Below are 21,388 nucleotides of genomic sequence, written 5' to 3' on the forward strand. Positions count from 1 at the left end.
CTTTCTTTGCAGTAGCCAGGAGGCTGTGGGGTGAGGATGGAGGAAACAGTGAGAGAAAGCACCTTCTCCTTCTTTTCTATAATTGTATATAGTGTATTTCTGGTGGGGTGGGGAAGGTGACTAAGTTAATCAAAGCACTTGCTAGCAAGGGGGCTGGTCTATAAAATGGAGGGCCCACAAGTAGTGTCTAGGGACAGCACCTCGGTAAGAATCCCACCACCTTCCCATTGCCCATCAGCATGACCTTGCTAATGGATATACTGGCGAGCCAGCCCCCACTTGCCTTTCATGTTGGCATCTAACTAGTAGATGTCTGGTGATTCCCAATTGTGCTGCCAGCCATGTATCTACCCTGCCTTGCAGGGATAATGCAAAGATTAATTTGTTTCCAAAGGTCTTTGAGAATGGACAACATATGTAAGTGCTCAATCATTGTTTGACTTCTCTTGAGGCATGTAACTTCTATTTGAAGTTTCAACTTCAGAGGTTATATAATGAGTTGGTGCATTAATAGCCTTTTTAAATTAGGTTTGATTGCATTTTACAGATCTTAGTCTTCTTGAACATATCACACCAGTTAATTTATACGCAATTATTTTAAACAATGACTTTACATAACTGTTACTAATTACTAATCATATCTTCAAGAATCATAAGCATGCATAAAGAACCATACTTCTGTTACTAGGACAATGATTAAATGATGGAGTCTTCTCTTTCTAATGTCTTCATAAATTATATTCTAGATGTAGTTTTGAGGTGTTCTGCTGATGCAGAGATAATGACTAAAAGCTGTTTCTATGGTAAAAATATGTTCTTTGTATGTAATCTTGAAGTGCCTTTCATAAGTGTAACTACTTTGTTGAATTTTTGAACAGTAAAATAACAGTAGAAGTTAAAGGGTATTGGAACACAGTTGCAAAACTGGCAAAATAGCCTATATCAGGGGTGGGTAAAGTGTGGCCCATGGGCCGGATCCGGCTTGCCAGCTGTTTTAAGCCAGCCCTCAAGCTCCTGCTGGGAGTGGGGTCTGGGGTTTGCCCTGCTCCGGCGCTCCAGCTGGGGAGCAGGGTAGAGGGCCGTTCCATGTGGCTCCCGGAAGCCGTGGCCTGGCCCCTCTCTGGTGCTCCAATGTGAGCTGCAGGAGCAGTGCCTGTGGATGGGGCAGTGGGCAGAGCCGTCTGGCCTCACCTCTGTGTAGGAGCCGGAGAAGGGACATGCCGCTGCTTCTGGGAGCTGCTTGAGGTAAGTGCCTCCCAGAGCCTGCACCCCTGAGCTTCTCCCCACGCCCCAACCCCCTGCCCCAGCCCTGATGTCCCTCCCACCCTCCGAACCCCTCGATCCCAGCCCAGAGCATCCTCCTGCACCCCAAACCCCTCATCCCCAGCCCCATCCCAGAGCCTGCAGCCCCAGCCTTGATCCCCCTCCCGACCCCGAACCCTTCGGTCCCAGCCTAGTGTCTTCAACTACACCCCAAATTCCTCATCCCCAGCCCCACCCCAGAGCCTGCACCCCCAACCAGAGCCCTCACCCCCCGCACTCCTACTCCCCAGCCTGGAGTCCCCTCCCACACCCTGAACTCCTCATTTCTGGCCCCGCCCCAGAGCCTGCACCCTCAGCCAGATCCCTCATTCCCTCCCGCACCCCAACCCCAATTTTCTGAGCATTCATGGCCCACTATACAATTTCTATTCCCTGATGTGGCCCTCGGGCCAAAACGTTTGCCCACCCCTGGCCTATATGCTTTTCTAGGATGGCTGTTGTTAATGAGATGACCTAAGGGGGCTCTGTGTGTGTGTGTGTGTGTATGTATGTATGTACATAAACAAGTTTTTGTTTGTTCTCTTGTTATTAAACCAATGGAAGAATTAGTAGTTTGTGTGTGTGTGTGAGAGAGAGAGAGAGAGAATGGGAAAGGTGCTATTAAAAATATATATTTTGATAGGTTGTATTTGTGTAGTTTAAAGTGGTAAAATAAATGTCACAACTTGATGACAGAAATAAGATACCTAGCTCTTTGTAAATCACTCCGCAACTGATAATTCCACAAATTACTTTTTCTAAGAATATAGTCTTATTTGAACACATTGTGTAACTACATATTTGACGGGAAAGACTATAGAGATGTACAATGCGTACATTTAACTTCTGAAAAGTTGTTTGGTCTTTACGATCCAAATGCCACGTCCCTGCTGAGTCCATTGGTTGAATTATATGACCGCTTTGTCATAAAGATAGCTATCACTCTAATCTCCAAAATGCTTTCTTAGTAATGGCACAGAAAACATTCTTTTGTCTTGTCTGGTTAAAGGAAACCCACTGGTAACCATTTTCAGCACTAACTTCCTAATGTAGCCAGGGTTGTATGTGCATGCATGTGGACGGATGGGGAAAGAATGCCCTTTTCGGGATTCTGCATCTTTTAACAAACCACTTTTTAGGGAAATGGAGTTGTATGAATGGCACTAAGCAATTATTAGATGCTGCAATCAGTTGCCATTGCAAACCCTTGACCTTTTTGTCACTTTTTGGGCAGTGCACCCAAGTGCAGGTTGTATCCATAGCTAGCTAACCCCTTTGCCTATTGTGGCCAACCTGAAGCTCTGGAGCCACATGTGGCTCTTCAGAAGTCAATATAGGCACCGACTTAAGGGCTGGAGTTACAGGCACCAACTTTCCAATGTGCTGGGGGGTGCTCACTGCTCAACCTCTGGCTCTGCCACAGGCCCTGCCCCCACTCCATCCCTTCCCATCTCCTCCCCTGAGTTTGCCTTGCCCTCGCTCCCCCCGAGCCTCCTGCAAGCCACAAAACAGCTGATCGGGAGGTGGGGGAGGGAGAGGGAGGCGCTGATTGGCGGGGCTGCTGGTGGGTGGGAGGCGCTGGGAGTAGTTTGTGGGGAACTGATAAGGGGCTGCTGATGTATTACTGTGGCTCTCTAGCAATGTACATTGGTAAGTTCTGGCTCCTTCTCAGGCTCAGGTTGGCCACCCCGTAGCCATTTAAAAATTTTCTGGCCATGGCCAGAGATTAGTCGTATGGTATTAATTCAGTCTTTTAAAATCATGTTGTCTTAGGGTACGTCTACAGTATGAAATTATTTAGAAATTATTCTATTTGAATTTTTGGAAGCAATTTTACACATTTGGTCTTGTGTGTCGCCACGAAAGCGTGTGTATTTGGCTGAGTGCATCCATAGTACCAAGGCTAGCGTTGAATGTCCAAGCGGTGCACTGTGCGTAGCTATCCCACAGTTCCAGCAGTCCCTGCCGCCCATTGGAATTCTTGGTTAAGCTCCCAGTGCATGATGGGGAAAAACATTATTGCGAGTGTTTCTGGGTGTGTGTCATCAGTCGCTCCTCCTACTGTGAAAGCTACGGCAGACCATCGTTTTGCGCCTTTTTGGCGTGCAGACACCAAACTGCTTTCAGCAGATGGTGCAGTACGGTGCACTGCTGCTCTCCTGCTACTATGAATCCACCTCGCATTATCTCTAGTCTTTCTATGTAATCTCTATAAGTATCCACTGTTTCTCTTCCTCATCGACTGCTTCCGCTGCCAACTCTGCTCGGCCATCATGAACCGAGCAGCACAGCTTCCACCTCCGCTCTGCTCTCCTGCTCTTTCCGCGCTACCGAGCTTCTCCATGTTATCTGTCCTGGGCTCCTGCCTCCGTGAAAGCTACAGAAGACAACCATTTCCTGCCTTTTTTCGGCTATCGTGAACCGAACGGCACCTCTTGTGCTGTCACTCTGCTCTCCTACGTTTTGTGCCCTTTTTCCAGGATTACCCATGCAGGCGCCATAGCGCGGCTAGCATGGAGCCCTTTCAGATCTCCGCTGCAGTTTTGACCATTGCAAATACCTCGTGCATTATCCAGCAGTATGTGCAGTACCTGCAAAACCAGGCAAGGAAGCGATGATAGCGTGATTACGATAGTGATGAGGACGTGGACACAGACGTTCCTAGAAGCACGGCATGTGGTGATTGGGAGATCATGGTGGCGTTGGGCCAGGTTCATGCTGTGGAACGCCGATTCTGGGCCCGGGAAACAAGCACAGACTGGTGGGACCGCATAGTGTTTCAGGTATGGGATGAGTCCCAGTGGCTGTAAAACTTTCATATGCATAGGGCCACTTTCATGGAACTTTGTGACTTGCTGTCCTCTGCCCTGAAGCGCAAAGACACCAAAATGAGAGCAGCCCTCACAGTTGAGAAGCGAGTAGCCATAGCCCTGTGGAAGCTTGCAACGCCCGACAGCTACCAGTCAGTCGGGAATCAGTTTGGAGTGGGCAAATCTACTGTGGGGGCTGCTGTGCTGCAAGTAGCCAACGCAATCATTGACCAGCTGCTATCAAGGGTAGTGACTTTGGGAAATGTGCAGACCATTGTGGATGGCTTAAATGCACTGGAGTTCCCTGGCTCCGGCGGGGCAATAGATGGAACGCATACCCCTATCTTGGCCCCGGAACCCCGGGGCGGCCAGTACATAAACGGCAAGGGGTAATTTTCCATGGTGCTGCATGCGCTGGTGGATCACAAGGGACGTTTCACTGACATCAGAGTGGGATGGCTGGGAAAGGTGCATGACGCTCGCATCTTCAGGAACTCTGGTTTGTTTGAACAGCTGCAGGAAGGAACTTAATTCCCAGACCAGAAAATTACTGTTGGGGATGTTGAAATGCCTATAGTTATCTTCGGGGACCCAGCCTACCCCTTAATGCCATGGCTCATGAAGCCATACACAGGTACCCTGGACAGTAGTAAGGAGCAGTTCAACTGTAGGCTGAGCAAGTGCAGAATGGTGGTAGAATGTGCTTTTGGAAGTTTGAAAGCTCGCTGGCGCAGTGTACTACCTCGGTTAGATCTCAGCACAACCAATATTCCAATTGTAATTGCAGCTTGTTGTGTTCTCCACAATATCTGTGAGAGTAAGGGGGAGATTGAGGCAATTTCGCACAGCCAGACAACAGGGCGATTAGAAGAGTGCATCAGGGCACGCTGCGCATCAGATAAGCTTTGAAAGCCAGTTTCGTGACTGCCCAGAGTACGGTGTGACAGTTGTTTGTTTCTCTTAAAGTGACCCGCCCCCTATATATATATATATATGAAAGGAAATAAAGTCACAATTGTTTAAAACCCGTTCTTTATTTGTTGCACAACACATTGAGAGAAATCAGAAGGTAGATCGGGGGAGGGGGCGTATTGGGGGAGGGGGGTGGAGGAGGAGAGAAGGACAAGTCCAGAAACCAAATAAAAATTTCGGATATGCCAGCTTTCTCCTAGCTTGTGCAATCCTCTGGGGTTGAGTCTGTGGGTCCCTGTAGCCTCTCCCCCCCACCCCATCCCCGTGTTCTTGGGCGTCTGGGTGAGGAGGCTATGGAACTTGTGGGGGAAGGAGGGCAGTTTTAGAGGGGCTGCAGCGGCAGTCTGTGATCTTGTTGCCTTTCCTGCATTAGATCCACCATACAGCAGAGCATGTCAGTTTGCTCCCCCATGAGCTTGACCATAGCATCCTGCCTGCTCTCATCGCATGCGTCCCTCCTCTCTTCGTGTTCATTTAACGTTTTACAGGACTCCGCAATTGTTTGCCTCCATGTATTCAGCTGGTCCCTATCAGTGCAAGAGGACTGCATGAGCTCGGTGAACATGTTGTACCGAGTTCGTTTTTTCCGCCTTCTAACCTGGACCAGCCTCTGGGATGGAGTAGATGGGGCCATGTTGAAACATTTGCACCTGCGGTAGGAGAAAAAGGGAGGATAGTATTTTGAACGATACGTTTTAGAGAATAAAGGGGACACTTTCTCAGCGAAACAGGCAATTCATAGTACACAGCACATGTTATTTCTGTACAAGGTCACATTTTGCTTCTTATACCGAAGTGCCTGTCACTTTGGTATGAGTAAGCCATCACACGCGGCTGGGCAACAGAATTCAGCTTGCAGGCAGCCATAGTAAGCCCTAGGGGCACACGGGGTTCTGCTGCTTCTGCATTCATTTTAATGCTTTCAAATTGCCAGGCCCCCTTTCCCATAGTACGCAATGCCTGGTGGGTTTGCCATATAAAAGGACGGCCTGCAGGCTCTCTGGGGTGATCGCTTCACACAACACCTCCCTCCTCACACCCACCATGTGGCTCTGATGAGGCTCTGAGCAGGGATGAGCCCTTTAAACTAAACGCGAACAGCCCAGCATGGCTGGGTTTCCCCCCACTGTGTGGCTCTGATCAGGCTCTCACTCACCAGAAGTGCCTTCTCCAGCGTCATGGTCCGGGAGCCTGCATTTGGAGTGGAGGGAGGCTATTGGGTCCGGCATTAAGAATAGTTCCTGGCTGGGGGGAAAACGGATTTCCCGCTTGCCGCCTGTGCACTGTCGTCATCCTCCTCCTCTTCGTCTTCCAATAACTCATCCTCCTCGCTCTGTACAACTTCCCCCTTGCAGGTGTGCACGGACAGTGGTGGGGTGGTGGCGTTGTCACCCCCCATAATTGCATGCAGCTCACGGTAGAAGCGGCATGTATGGGGCTGTGACCCAGAGCGCCCTTTCGCCTCCCTGGCTTTTTGGTACATTTGCCTGAGCGCCTTGATTTTTGTACAACACTGCTCTGTGTCCCTGAAGTAGTCTCTTTCCATCATGGCCCTGGAGACTTTAGCGTACATATTTGCGTTTCTTTTCTTGGAACGTACTTCTGCCATAACAGATTCGTCTTCCCAACATGCAACGGGTTACCTCCCGTTTAGACCATGCTGGAACTTGTCTGTGAATCTGGGACTGTGTGGTCTCTTGTGATGGTGGACTCTTCATGGTCGCCTGTGATGGTGGACTGTGCTGATGGTGACCAAACAGGAAATGAAATTTAAAAGTTCCTGGGGCTTTTACTGCCTACCTGGCTAGTGCATCGGAGTTGAGAGTGTTGTCCAGAGCGGTCACAAGGGAGCATTCTGGGATAGTTCCCGGAGGCCAATAACGTCGAATTGGGTCCACAGTACCTGTAACCCATAACTGCGATCTCGATTTTAGCGCTACTCCACTTGCCGAGGTGGAGTACAGAAATCTGATTAAAGAGCCCTTTAAATCGAAAATAATGGTTTGGTTGTGTGGACGGAATCAGTTTTATTTTGAATTAACTCGGCTAATTCCGAAATAAACGCGTACTGTAGACTAGGCCTAAGATAAACCTTGGTGGCCTTCCCTACATTAGCACACTGAGCAATGCCACCAACAGTGAAACTGTACTGCTAGAAGTGTGCTGAGGAGAGCTTTTAAAAAAAAATAAAAAATTACTAATGTTGACAAAGCTGCTGGGACTGAGGTGGTCTCCTATGTTAAGAGGAATATTTGTAAAGGATGACAAAGAATTTATTGCACTTAGAGTGGTTTGTTCACAGCGCTGAATAAGTGTATTGGTTTAAAGTTACATGTTAGAAGTCAAAACATTCTAGTGTAGTTTGGTTACCATGGCTGACCATAGAATCCCAACCTGTCACATGGAATACTGCACATCATACACAATGTGTATTCAACAGAAGTTTTATATTTGGACACTGATGGAGTTCTGAATTTCTGTTGCTGTGTCTACCAGCAGCTACTTCTCTAGTGAATGTGCCTCTTAGAATCATAGAATTCTGACCTTAAACATAGGGGTTTAAGGTCAGAAGGGACCATTATGATCTTCTAGTCTGACCTCCTGCACAACGCATGCCACAGAATCTCACCCACCCACTCCATTAACAAACCTCTGAGCTATTGAAGTCCTCAAATCGTGGTTTAAAGACTTCAAGGTGCAGAGATTCCTCCAGCAAGTGACCCGTGCCCCATGCTGCAGAGGAAAGCAAAAAAACCCCAGGGACTCTGCCAAACTGCCCTGGAGGAAAATTCCTTTCTGACCCCAAATATGGCGATCAGCTAAACCCTGAGCATGTGGGCAAGACTCACCAGCCAGACATCCAGGAAAGAATTCTCTGTAGTATCTCAGATCCCATGCTATCTGACATCCCATCACAGGCCATTGGGCATATCTACTGCTAATAGTTGAAGATCAATTAATTGCCAAAATTAGGCTATCCCATCATATCATCCCTTCTATAAACTTATGAAGCTTAGTCGTGAAGCCAGATATATCTTTTGCCCCGACTGCTTCCCTTGGAAGGCAGTTCCAGAACTTCACTCCTCTCTAATGGTTAAAAACCTTCATCTAATTTCAAGTCTAAACTTCCTGATGGCCAGTTTATATCCACTTGTTCTTGTGTCCACATTGGTACTGAGCTTAAATAGTTCTTCTCCCTCCGTGGTATTTATCCCTCTGATATATTTATAGAGAGCAATCCTATCTCCCCTCAGCTTCTTTAGCTTAGGCTAAACAAGTCAAGCTCTTTAAGTCTCCTTTCATAAGACAGGTTTTCCATTCCTTGGATCATCCTAGTAGCCTTTCTCTGTACCTGTTCCAGTTTGAATTCATCTTTCTTAAACATGGGAGACCAGAACTGCACACAGTATTCCAGGTGAGGTCTCACCAGTGCCTTGAATAACGGTACTAACACCTCCTTATCTCTATTGGAAATACCTCTCCTGATGCATCCCAAGACTGCATTAGCTTTTTTCACGGCCATATCACATTGGCAGCTCATAGTCATCCTGTGATCAACCAATACTCCAAGGTCCTTCTCCTCCTCTGTTACTTCCAAGTGATGCATCCCCAGTTTATAACAAAAATTCTTGTTCTTAATCCCTAAATGCATGACCTTGCACTTTCCACTATTAAATTTCATCCTATTACTATTACTCCAATTTACAGGGTCATCCAGATCTTCCTGTATGATATCCCAGCCCTTCTCTCTATTGGCAGTACCTCCCAGCTATGTGTCATTCGCAAACTTTGTTAGCACATTCCCGCTTTTTGTGCCAACATCAACAATAAAAAGATTGGTCCCAAAACCAATCCCTGAGGAACCTCCACTAGTAACCTCCTTCCAGCCTGACAGTTCACCTTTCAGTGTAACCCATTGTAGTCTCTCCTTTGACCAGTTCCTTGTCCGCCTTTCAATTTTCATATTGATCCCCATCTTTTCCAATTTAGCTAATAATTCCCCATGGGAACCATATCAAATGCCTTACTGAAACCGAGGTAAATTAGATCTACTGTGTTTCCTTGTCTAATAAATCTGTTTCCTTCTCAAAGAAGGAGATCATGTTGGTTTGACATAGAATCATAGAATATCAGGGTTGGAAGGGACCTCAGGAGGTCATCTAGTCCAACCCCCTGCTCAAAGCAGGACCAATCCCCAGTTTTTGCCCCCAGTCCCTAAATGGCCCCCTGAAGGATTGCACTCACAACCCTGGGTTTAGCAGGCCAATGCTCAAACCACTGAGCTGTCCCTCCCCCCAATCTACCTTTTGTAAAACCATGTTATATTTTGTTCCAATTACCATTAACCTCAATGTCCTTAACTACTTTCTCCTTCAACATTTTTTCCAAGACCTTGCACACTATGGATGTCAAACTAACAGGCCTGTAAGTTACCCAAATCACCTTTTTTTCCTTTCTTAAAAATAGCAACTATGTTAGCAATTCTCCAGTCATATGGTACAACCCCTGAGTTTACAGATTCATTAAAATGTTTTGCTAATGGGCTTGCAATTTCATGTGCTGGTTCCTTTAATATTCTTGGATGAAGATTATCTGGGCCCCCTGATTTAGTCCCATTAAACTGTTCAAGTTTTGGCTTCTACCTTGGATATGGTAATAGCTACCTCCATATCCTCCTTCCCATTTGTTGTCCTACCATTATCTCTAAGCTCCTCATTAGCCTCATTAAACACTGAGACCAAGTATTTGTTTAGATATTGGGCCATGCCTAGATTATCCTTAATCTCCACTCTATCCTCAGTGTTTAGCGGTCCCACTTCTTCTTTTTGTTTTCTTCTTTATATGGCTATAGAACCTTTTACTGTTGGTTTTAATTCCCTTTGCAAAGTCCAACTCTACATGACTTTTGGCCGTTCTCACTTTATTGCTACATGTTCTGACCTCAATAAGGTAGCTTTCCTTGCCAATCTCTCCCATCTTCCACTCCTTGTGGGCTTTCTGCTTTTTCTTAATCACCTCTCTAAGGTGCTTGCTCATCCAGCTTCGTCTACAACTCCCGCCTATGAATTTTTTCCTCTTTCTTGGGATGCAGGCTTCTGATAGTTTCTGCAACTTTGACTTTTTAAGTAATTCCAGGCCTTCTCTGCCTTTAGATCCACAAGTTCTTCAGTCCAATCCACGTCCCTAATTAATTTCCTTAATTTTTTAAAGTTAGCTCTTTTGAAATAAAAAAACCCTAGTCAGAGATCTATTTTTGTTTATTCTTCCATTTAGTTTGAACTGAATTAGCTCATGATCACTTGAACCAAGGTTGTTTCCTACAACCACTTCTTCTATGAGGTCCTCACTACTCACCAAAACCAAATCTAAAATGGCATCCCTCTTGTTGGTTCAGCAACTACTTGGTGAAGGAATTCATCAGCTATGGCATCCAGGAAAATCTGAGCCCTGTTATTATTACTAGCACTTGTCCTCCAGTCTATATCTGGGAAGTTAGTCTCCCATGATCGCACAATTCCCATTAATATTTACTTCATTAAAAACATTAAAGAGGTCTCTATCCATATCCAGATTGGATCCTGGCAGTCTATAGCACACCCCAAGCACTATCCCAGGGGATGCTTTAGTAGCTTTCTTCCCCAGTGTGATTTTTGCCCAGACAGACTCTGTCTTATTCATTCCATCTCTTATATCAAATAGTTTCTCCTCCAACTTTCAGAGTAGCAGCCGTGTTAGTCTGTATCCGTAAAAAGAAAAGGAGTACTTGTGGCACCTTAGAGACTAACCAATTTATTTGAGCATAAGCTTCCGTGAGCTGCAGCTCACTTCACTGGATGCATTCAGTGGAAAATATAGTGAGGAGATTTATATACACAGAGAACATGAAAAAATGGGTGTTACCATACACACTGTAAGGAGAGTGATCACTTAAGATGAGCTAATACCAGCAGGAGAGCGCGGGGGCGAGGGGGAAGAAAACCTTTTGTAGTGATGATCAAGGTGGGCCATTTCCAGCAGTTAACAAGAACGTCTGAGGAACAGTTTGGGGGGGGGAATAAACATGGGGAAATAGCTTTACTTTGTGTAATGACTCATCCACTCCCAGTCTCTATTCAAGCCTGAGTTAATTGTATCCAGTTTGCAAATTAATTCCAATTCAGCAGTCTCTCGTTGGAGTCTTTTTTTGAAGTCTTTTTGTTGTAATATTGCGACTTTTAGGTCAGAGATCGAGTGACCAGAGAGATTGAAGTGGTTTATGAATGTTATAATTCTTGATGTCTGAGGTGTTCTAGTGACTCTGACGTCAGTAATGAGCAGATAGGCGTCAGAAGGATATCTGTATAAATCATATCCCTTGTTGTTAGTTACTCTGAAAAGTAGTAGTAGTTGCAGGAGTGGGTGGGTGAAATTCTGTGGCCTGCGTTGTGCAGGAGGTCAGACTAGATGATCATAATGGTCCCTTCTGACCTAAATATCTATCTATCTATCTATGAATCTCAGATGATTGATCTGCTTACTCAAATTTGACTTTCTCTCCCCCTCACAGCCTTCCCTTCGTACAATTTTGTCAAAAGCACATGCTTTTTGTTAATTTTAGCTTGAAAAATCCTGCCTATATGTGAAACTGTGGTACCCAGATACTGTGGTGATGGTATTTTAGAATTGCATATCAGTTTATTAAAAAGCAAAACAAAAGTGGTAACAAGCATGTGGGAGGCTATTTAAACTCGGAACATTATTGAGGGTGCTAGTTCAAAGGTGACTTGCAAAGGAAAGGAGGTGCTCTTTTTTCTTTAATGGAACTTTTCAGTTTTCTGTCACTTCATAAACTGCTTCTCTTCTGCCCCCATCCCACTACCCCGATGCCACTCCCCCAATATATATTTTTTGTTTTTTGCACTTGAAATTCAGGCCTTAGTTTATTCTCTCTTCTTGGTAGGATTTTATCATAAGTAAAAAGAGTGAAAACTGAGAAGGGAAACAGGTTTTTATTCAGAGTGTAAACAAAACGATATTTTTTTTTAATTCAGGTGGACGGGGTGGAAAGGAAAGGCAGAAGGATCTTTGTAAAAGATTGGATACCTCAGCCCTTTCAAATAAGATCTGAGGAAGTTCTCTAGCTTTCCAGGGAGTCTTCCAGCAAAACCACAACAGATGAGATCAGGCTAACGTTCTTGATATTTTCAGTGAAAAAACAAGCTGGAAAAAAACCTGCTGGCCACCTCTGTTTTTTTAACTAAAACACAAAATAAGAAAGGGTGCAAACCGATTTTGAAGGCCATGTTTGAGAGTAGGCAAAATTGGTAAAGATCAAAAACCCGTCTCTTCAGGAGTGGGAAAGGTGCTAGTATCTCTCCAGTAGGAAACTACTAGTCCTAAACCCGGGGTCAATGTCATCCTATCACAGAGATTCTCAACAATCACCACCTTGTCTCTCCCTAGTTTTTGGTGTATGAGGAGAGATACAAGTGTGAGGAAGTTCTCGTTAGCTGACCCTTTTCAGTCTGGCTTTAGAACTGGGAACAAAAACTGCCTGGGCCTCCTGTATGGAGAACCGTTAGGAAAATATCCATTGTAGCTGTGGCAGTTGCCTCTACTGTAAGCCACACAGAGGTGCTACAATTCCTGTTTGGGTAGATGGAGTTGCACTCCAGGTGCTCTTGGATTCCCATGTAGCAGCAGAAACCACGTCTTTCTCCAACAACCAAACCCATCTTTTCTTGGCAAAGAGGTAACAGCATTTCCTTTTAGACACGGCTCTCAGTTAGCCAGGCCTCTGTCACCTCCAGACTAAGTTATTGAAACATTCTCAATCTCTCTAGCAATCCAATCATGAAGGCTTCTCAGACACCTCAGCTATGCAGAACATGGCTGCTTGCTTACTCAGTGGTGTCTCATATATGTAGCATGTTACACCTGTGCACCATAATCTGCATTGACCTTCATTTTTGGGTACAATTTAAAATGCTGGTCATCATCTACAAAGACCTTTATGGTTTGGGCCCTGGCTACACTAGACATTGCCTCTCTCCTTATTCACCACCCTGGCAGTTGAGATCAGCTTGATTGCTCTTACAGACCGACCCTAGCTAAAGTTTTGTATATCAGGCAGCTGGGAATACCTAATAGAAGGCTCTTGATTCTGGACTGTGTGTTCCTTGTTGGTCCAAGAGAGCCCCAGGTTTAATGACATTCAGGTCACAGTGCAAGGATTACTATTGTTTAGGCTTTGGTATGGTGGTCCACAGCTATTGTACTTGAAGCATGAATTAATTCAAGGAAATTCTGTGGCCTGTTTTACACAGGAGGTCAGAAGAAATGAACACACTGGCCATAAAAATCTATGAACCTATGAAAGTCCGTTGTGAGCTCAGTTTAGCACTCTAGAAGTTTAAGATGGAAAGCTATTTCGGGACAGGAACTCTTATTCCTGTGTTTGTACAGTGTGTAGCACAACGGAGCCCTGATGTGCCTGAGTCTCAAGACACTACAGTGATATAAAAGTTAATAATATGCTTACTGTTTACATTAGGTCTCCCCATCCTGTGAGTAACTTGCACCATTGCTGCAGCATCAGCGCAGCTCTGTCAGCACAATCAGTAGTGAGGGTGGAAGTCTGAATAAGCTGCTGGCTGCATGTGTGCACGTGTGTGCTCTGTTAAATAAATCGTCAGGACCCTGACGCTACAGTCTTATGGTTGGTTGGATTCTGAGTTTGTGTTCATTTTGCAGGTTACAGTCTGTAGTTAGCTATTAGCAGCGTGTCAATTTCAGTAGTCTGTTAGGGCACTAAATGGATGTCTTATTTCTTTGATCCATGCAGAGAAACATGTCCCTTGTGCCATAGAAAATAGCTTTTTATGCTACTAAAATAGGAGTTGACAGCCTAAATCCATTATCATCATTTTCCCAATTCTTCTGCCATCTCTCCAACCCCAAGTTATTATTTAGGTGTAATACTTGGCTTGCTGAGAACTAGTCTTCATTTGACCATTCCTTTTCAGTAGTAACAGATGTGCTCCAAGCACCACGGCCAAGATTAAGATGAACAGGCATAGTAGTAAACTGTGTTGCTTCTTTTATCTCTTCCTTCCCATCCCCCCTACCCTCCTCAAAAAAGTTACTTAAGCCTGTTCAACCTCCCTTGGAGCAGAGGAGTTGACATTTCTCATCTGGTAATTACTGTCTGTTATACACTTGGTAGTCATACAAAAATAGGATCTGCAACTTGGCTACATGTTGGGATGGTTTGGAAGTGCACATTTAGATTTTTTTTTTTTAAGTGAACTGAAAAAACTTCATTTTTTCCTCTTCTAGTACAGATATTTGCAATTGTAATTTTGCATCATACTGTATTCTCCTAATTCAGAAATAGCCATGCATACACTCTCCCAAAATAACTTTCCAGATTACTGCACGTTCTTTTTGGAGAGTGTTCCTTCCTCCCCTCCTGCCCCCCGTAATTAACTATTTTCTGTCCAGAAACCGTTTTACATTCCTTTTTACATTATTTTGATCTTTACAGTTTGCATAAGGCTAAAGTGAGACTTTCTCCGGTGTGGCTATAATTGCAGTATACACGTCTACTGGTTAAAAACTCAGGGACTGATTGGGAGTTAGATGACTTGAGTTCTACTCCTAAATCTGACACTGACTCCAGTCTGCAATGTTGTGCAAGCCATGTAAATGTCTCTGTCCCGCCGCTTCCCCCTTTGTGAAAAGGAGGTATCCCTTTACCTGTTTTTCTGTGGACTCATGACCATGTGAAGCATTTTGAAAACCTTGGGTGGATAGTGCTATGGAAATGCAAAGTCTTAAATTATTTTCATTCATCTTTTATGCTCAACTTTTTTTCAAGTATGCATTGTTGGAGAGAGAGTTGGCTTAACACCCCTCCCCCAATTAATATAAGAAATAAGGAGAGAAACTAGAGTAGTGATAGTAGTGGTTTAGGCGTATTGCTTATCTGAGACTTACCATTTCTGATGCTGATTCTCCTCATGCTTTCACCACTGTAAATCAGAAATAATTCTGGTGAACCCAATGGAATTACACTGGTGTGAGGAGAATTGGGCTCATAATTGAAACAAAAAGCTAGAAACATACTTTCTAAATGCCCCCAAACCCAGCTAGTCTTACTTCATGCATCAATATTTTTTTAAAACTTGTTAGGAGTGAAAACCTCCTGTAAGGATTTGAGGGGAAAGGAGAAGGTGGTCATATAGATTGTTCCCATAGGAACACTCAATCAGAGGGAAGAGTCAAGGTTGTCTACGTGTAACTTTAGCGACTGCCCATTCCCTTAGCAAGTCAACCCTACTCAACCACAGTGTGTGTTTTAAATGTCTTTTGGATATGTATTTGATAGGGTTATGTGTGCAGCTCTTATGCTGTACTTCCTAGGTTTTGTGGTTTTGTTTTACGTTACTGTCCCTTAGCAACCTTAACTGACTTTCATGATGTGGGTGTTTGAATAACACCCTTAGTGTCACTTGTACTATTGCAGTTACATGAGTGGGATTGCAAATGTCTCAATTAGAGAGTGGCATTTGGTGCTTATTCTGGCTTCATCCTATAGGAACCATTTTTCTCATTTCTTCCTTCTTAGAATAAAAGTTGCAAACGCATCTGCAGGGAATCTGAGGATTGCTGTTTCTGTGAAAATGCTGAACCAGCACTACCATTTAAAGAAGAGGGGAATCTGCTTCTAGCTTCAGTTAAACACACTTAAGCTTTTGTTTTATGATTATGTAATTTTTTCCCCTCTTCTCTTTTTTCCTAGCCATGTCTCAGGCTGTGCAGACCAATGGAACTCAACCTTTAAGCAAAACATGGGAGCTCAGTTTATATGAATTACAGAGAACACCTCAGGTAATACAGGTTAAGAAGCTAATTTCATGCAAGGCACTGCCATAAAAATACCTTTTCTTATATAAATCATAGGACAGTTTAATTTTGTTAAGTATTTTTTGTAAGATGCTTGGTAAAATCTCTAATTTCATATTTAAAATCGTAACACATTGAAAAACAAAATAAACAATCCAACAGTTACAAATATAAAATGATATACCGTAGTTTGCTTTTATTTTAAAGTGTTTTCTACAGTGTAGTATCTCTCTAATAATTTTCTTACAAAGATTACGTTAATTCTATGTCAATAACTCCATTAATATGATTTCACTTTAATATTTGACTATTAGGAAGCAATAACTGATGGCCTGGAAATAGTGGTGTCACCTAGAAGCCTGCACAGTGAACTGATGTGTCCCATTTGTTTGGATATGTTGAAAAACACCATGACAACAAAGGAATGCTTGCATCGTTTCTGTGCTGACTGTATCATTACAGCTCTCAGGAGTGGGTATGTAAGAAATAATGTATACCTAAGAATCCTACCTTATTGCAGGGTGAGGGGGATGGTGGTCAAGAATCAAAATGATACAATGAGGCCCCTTTGAAGCCCCATGTGTTCAGAGATACGCAAACACACCACTACTAGATTGCAAGGAACCAAAGAACATTGCATCCAGTACCTAATGTGTGTACTCCCATGTAATTTCACTGTTTAAATGTTTGTTCTCTTGTGGCAGTCCAGATATTAGGAGGAAGTATGCCCATTTCCTTATATACACCAATGTAGAAGAAAGAAATCATGGTTTAAGGAACAGAAAAAAATCCTCCTTTCTTAAGCTAGCTAGGTCTAGTAACAACAAATCATAGTACAAGAATTAACTAAACTGTCTCAGTGGAATCTTACCAAATGAATATGTAAATGTATAGAGTACAAGATTCCCTAATGTATGGAACATGTATTTATTTTGTATTTAAAATGAATCCAATTATACAAATATCAAACCTATGAAAATAACAATGACAGTATGATAATCATAATGACCGGTGTTGAGATGTCACATCTGATCCCCTTGCTATTTTATTTGTGCCTTAGTTTAATCAGAATGCCAGTGATTAAACCAGGTACATGTTTTTCAACCTTTTCTCATTTGCGGACCCCTAAAATTTTTTGAATAGGGGTCCGGACCCTCTTGGAAATCTTAGACATAGTCTGCAATTCCCATGGGTCCATGGACCACAAGTTTAAAACTGCTGAGCTAGAGAAAATAGAAAATGGGCAGTGCTGCACTACTCTGCAAAAATTAACCCTCCTGTCTTAGACAATAAAAACTATGCATGTTTAAATAGATTGTTCTAATCTCATGTCCAGCAAAATGATTCCTATGTGTCGTGAAATAGAAACAAAAAATTTGTCAAGGGATATTTTCATTCATTATTGAATGAACTGGAACATGCAATAGAAAAGGGTATATTGGTCTCCATTTTGTAATTTAATTAGAAGTTAGAGTAGTAAGAATGTCAATGAATGAACACTGTCTGACACAAATATGGTCGCCACCATGGAGCTCTTGCTTTCATTGGGGGGAAGAAATGTTCTTAATGTGAATTAACCAAGTCAAAGTAAAATCCTAGTGAAGAGAAGACAGTTGGTAGTTTTCACATGGTTTAGCAGGTCAAGCTAAAAAGTAGGATTCTTCATAGTTTTTAACTTGATTTACGAATTCAGGTGAAAGCTTTGAACTGTCTTGTCTTGACTAGGATGCTAATTTGAGTTGTGTAAAAGATATTTTTATTAATTAAGACACAATTTGAGAGGCTAAGGGAAAGAACCTGTTTGCAAAGAAAAGCTAGACACTTGAATCCTTAAATGTAAATATAAGCTGTGATCACTGCAGACTTCTCAGTAAGAATAAAAACTAACTCTCACTTAGGGGAGGGAGTGTAATAACTACTGTCAAATGCTTAGGCAGAGGGGGATCTATTCCTAGACAATACTAAGAGGACGTTGGCTGTACAGTCAATGTCATAGGGAAAGCATGAACTGCATCATGACAGGGAACTCTGGATTACAGCCATGAAGAACATTCGTTGTCCCCTTTCTTTTTTTGTTGGTTTAGAAACAAAGAGTGTCCCACGTGTCGTAAAAAGCTTGTTTCTAAAAGATCACTGAGACCAGATCCAAATTTTGATGCCCTCATCAGTAAAATTTACCCAAGTCGTGATGAATATGAGGCTCATCAAGAGAGAGTTCTAGCAAGGATCAGTAAGCACAATAACCAGCAAGCTCTGAGCCACAGCATTGAGGAGGGATTAAAGATTCAAGCAATGAACAGGTATGGGGCTCTGAAGGTGGGTTGTTTGTGGTTATTGTAACATTAACTTAAAATTCAAAGCAAACTAAACCATAAAAACTTCTTTGAGTGCTTGCTCATGTAGATTCCGTTCTAAGGTGTGCGCACGCCCATATGTGCAGCTGTCAGAGATTTTTGCCTTAGCAGTACCTGTAGGGTCGACTGTAGCGCCTTCTGGAGTGCACACCCATGCTTCAGTATATTAAGTGCCACTGGCCCTACACCCTCTCAGTTCGTTCTTACCGCCCTTAGTGGTTAGTTGCAGCAACTTTCCCTTGCCTCGCAAGGACTTGCGGTTCTTCTACTTCAGTCTTTGAGCCTTAAATCTTTGTTAATAGCTTTGTTTACAGTGGTTAGTTAATAGGTAGTTGTTAAGTAGTGTAGTTAGAGAGAGAGTCCCAGCAGGGACTTCGTGTCAGATGGGGCATGCCCTGATCTCCAGATTTTAAGCCCTGCTCTGACAGTAACAGGCCCATGCCTGTTTGTGACCTGCATAGCAGCTGCCTCAAATGCATGGGGGAATCACATGTGAAGGAAAAGTGTCGCATCTGTAAGAACTTTCGTCCCAGAACTCAGAAAGAGCAAGACATCCATTTGAGGGCCCTCCTCATGGAGGCTGTTCTCTGTCTGGTGTCCCAGCTTTCCTGGTCAGACTCTGCCCTGAGCACCTCAGCCTCAGTGCTCAGCGCACCTCCAGCACCGTGTCTAAGAAGAGGTCAAAGAAGTGACTCCCTGGCACCAAGCAAGAAGGGCAAAGGACCCAGTTTGGGCTGACAGCCCACACTGGAGTCATATGGGGACATCCCCCTGATGGGGGGCCCCCTAGTTCCCACAGGGATCTGCCACCGATTCCAGGAGGTGGGTAGGGGACCCAAACTGGTGGCAGTGCCTATGTCTTCCCGGCACCTAGAGAGCAGAGGCCTCTACCAGCGCCTCCAGCACCATGAGTGTCATAGGTCATGGCAAAGGCTCCCAGTGAGGGCAAGCCAGCCGTAAAGACCCGTCACAGGGCGGGCGAACGAGGCCGGTCTCCGGAGATGTGATGGCGCTCTCTGTCTCCATGCCCCAGGTCTGTCTTCTGCAGGACATCCTGCATTGCCAGCACCATGTTCATGGTCTCTGCCCTCTCAATGCAGGTCGCCTAGAGGAAGGCACCAGTCACTGTATTGCCAGCACCAATCATCCTCCCACCAGCTGTGTCCTAGCCGTCGATCTCCATGGTGGGAGTGGTCTCTGTCACGATACTGATCCTCCTACTCGAGGCACCGGTTTTCTGCAGCAATGGTTAGCCATGAGACACAAGCTTCAACAACCCCTCTGTGATCAAGGGGAAGGTATTTCCTCTGGTTTCAAAAATGGAATTCAGCCCTTCACCACGACTGCACTGGCGCGAGTGGGCACCTGAGGCTGCATCAACCTCTATGATGCCGTCGTGGCAGCAAGGCCAGTGGCCAGCACAATGACCCTACTGGAGCACGTGGAGCATGCCTGTGATGCCAATGCCTCGCTCATCCATTCCTCGACGACCATCTCTGAGCGACAACCAGTGGCACTGGCAGCACCAAGCTTGGTGCGCAAGGCACAGTTGGAGGTTGGGGTAGAGGACCAAGCGCTTACACCGAAACCCTCTTTCCCCATGGGGGATGATCTCTCAGGGCCTCCCGCAGGGACCCAGTCGTTGTCCTCATCCCCGGATGAGGTGGTGGTGAGCCCTTCCCCTGTCAGTTCGCCAGACGATTTCAAAGAACATCATGCCCTGCTTTGTAGGGTGGCTAAGAACTTAGGCTTGGAAGTGGAGGAGATAGCTGAACAGGCAGACACCCTGTTCAGTGTGCTCTTGGTTTCTACCCCCGTCCGTGTTGTGCTACCAGTACATGATAGGGTCCTAAAAATAGCAAAAGCTCTTCAGTAAATTCCTTCTTCCATCCCTCCCACCTCCAAGAATGCCAAGAAAAAGTATTTCCTGCCGGCCAAGGGGTTTGAATATTTGTATACCCACTGTCCTCCGGGCTCGCTGGTCGTCTCTGTGGCCAACGAGAGGGACAGATAAGGGACAAACCAAATCGAACCTCAAGAATAAAGAGGCCAAGACACTGGACCTTTTTGGGAGAAAGATTTATTTGACGGCCAGCCTTCAGTTCTGGGTGCCAACCACCAGGCTCTCTTGGGGAAATATAACTTCAACTTATGGGACTCTCTCCGTAAATTCAAGGATTCACTGCCCCAGGACTTGGCCCATGAATTCGGGGCCCTGGTGGAGGAGGAGTGGTCATGAGGAGCAGCTCCTGGCTTCAGACCTCTGGCCTGTCCCAGGAGATGCAGGCCTCGATCCAGGATCTTCTCTTTGATGGGAATGGTCTCCTCGCAGAACAGACTGACCTGAGGCTGCATGGGAAGGACACTCGGGCCACCCTTCGCTTGCTGGGTCTGTATATGCCACAGTTGATGAGGAAGCAATTCCGGCCACCCCCACCGCTAAGGCCTTGGCAGCCTTGACAGGGGCCTACAAGGAGAAGGGATAGAGACACAAGATTTGGTCATCGCCGCCCTTCCTCCTCCCGCTTCCCCGCACAATCCAGCCCATCGAAGCCTCTCTGGATGAGAAATGCTCGTTTTGAGGGTGCGTTTAAGAGCGATGCCCCAGTCAACTCCCTGGATTTGCCTTGTTCTTTCCTCAACTGTCTGTCCCTACCGTTCGGCCTGGTCACGGGTCACCTCGGACAGTTGGATGCTAGACATTGTATCTCGGGGCTACACCCTGCAATTCTCGGCCACCCCTCACCTTCCCTGTTCCTCTTCAGGGACCCATCTCATGAACAACTCCTCATACAAGAGGTTGAGAACCTCATGCAGCTGGGGGCAGTGGAGGAGGTCCCCTGGAACATGAGGGGAAAAGAGTTCTAACTCCTGTTATTTCCTACTCTGAAAGTAAAAGAGGGTCTAAGACGCATTGAGGCGCTGCAGGTCCAGAATAAGTCGCTCAAAAAGTTGAAGTTACGCATGGTCTCCCTGGCCTCCATCATCTCCTCCCTGGGTCTGGGAGACAGGTACGCCACCCTCGATCTGAAGAATGCCTATTTCCATATCTGCATCTTCCAA

At 44.9% G+C, this 21,388-nt stretch overlaps 1 protein-coding gene across 4 annotated transcripts in view; it reads left to right on the forward strand.

Annotated features, from left to right (window-relative positions):
• The window catches only part of RNF2 (ring finger protein 2), a 53,253-nt gene that overhangs the window by 20,117 nt on the left and 11,748 nt on the right, over positions 1-21,388 (forward strand). For all 4 annotated transcript variants that reach the window (XM_073356674.2, XM_073356675.2, XM_073356676.2 and 1 more), the window contains exons 2-4: positions 15,868-15,956; positions 16,286-16,446; positions 18,056-18,271. In XM_073356674.2, coding sequence (XP_073212775.1) covers positions 15,870-15,956; positions 16,286-16,446; positions 18,056-18,271 — 464 coding nt within the window. In that variant the 5' untranslated portion in view covers positions 15,868-15,869. The remainder of the gene's footprint in view (positions 1-15,867; positions 15,957-16,285; positions 16,447-18,055; positions 18,272-21,388) is intronic.

Source organism: Lepidochelys kempii, chromosome 8, assembly GCF_965140285.1.
Source record: "Lepidochelys kempii isolate rLepKem1 chromosome 8, rLepKem1.hap1, whole genome shotgun sequence".
Classification (NCBI taxonomy): Eukaryota; Metazoa; Chordata; order Testudines; family Cheloniidae; genus Lepidochelys; species Lepidochelys kempii.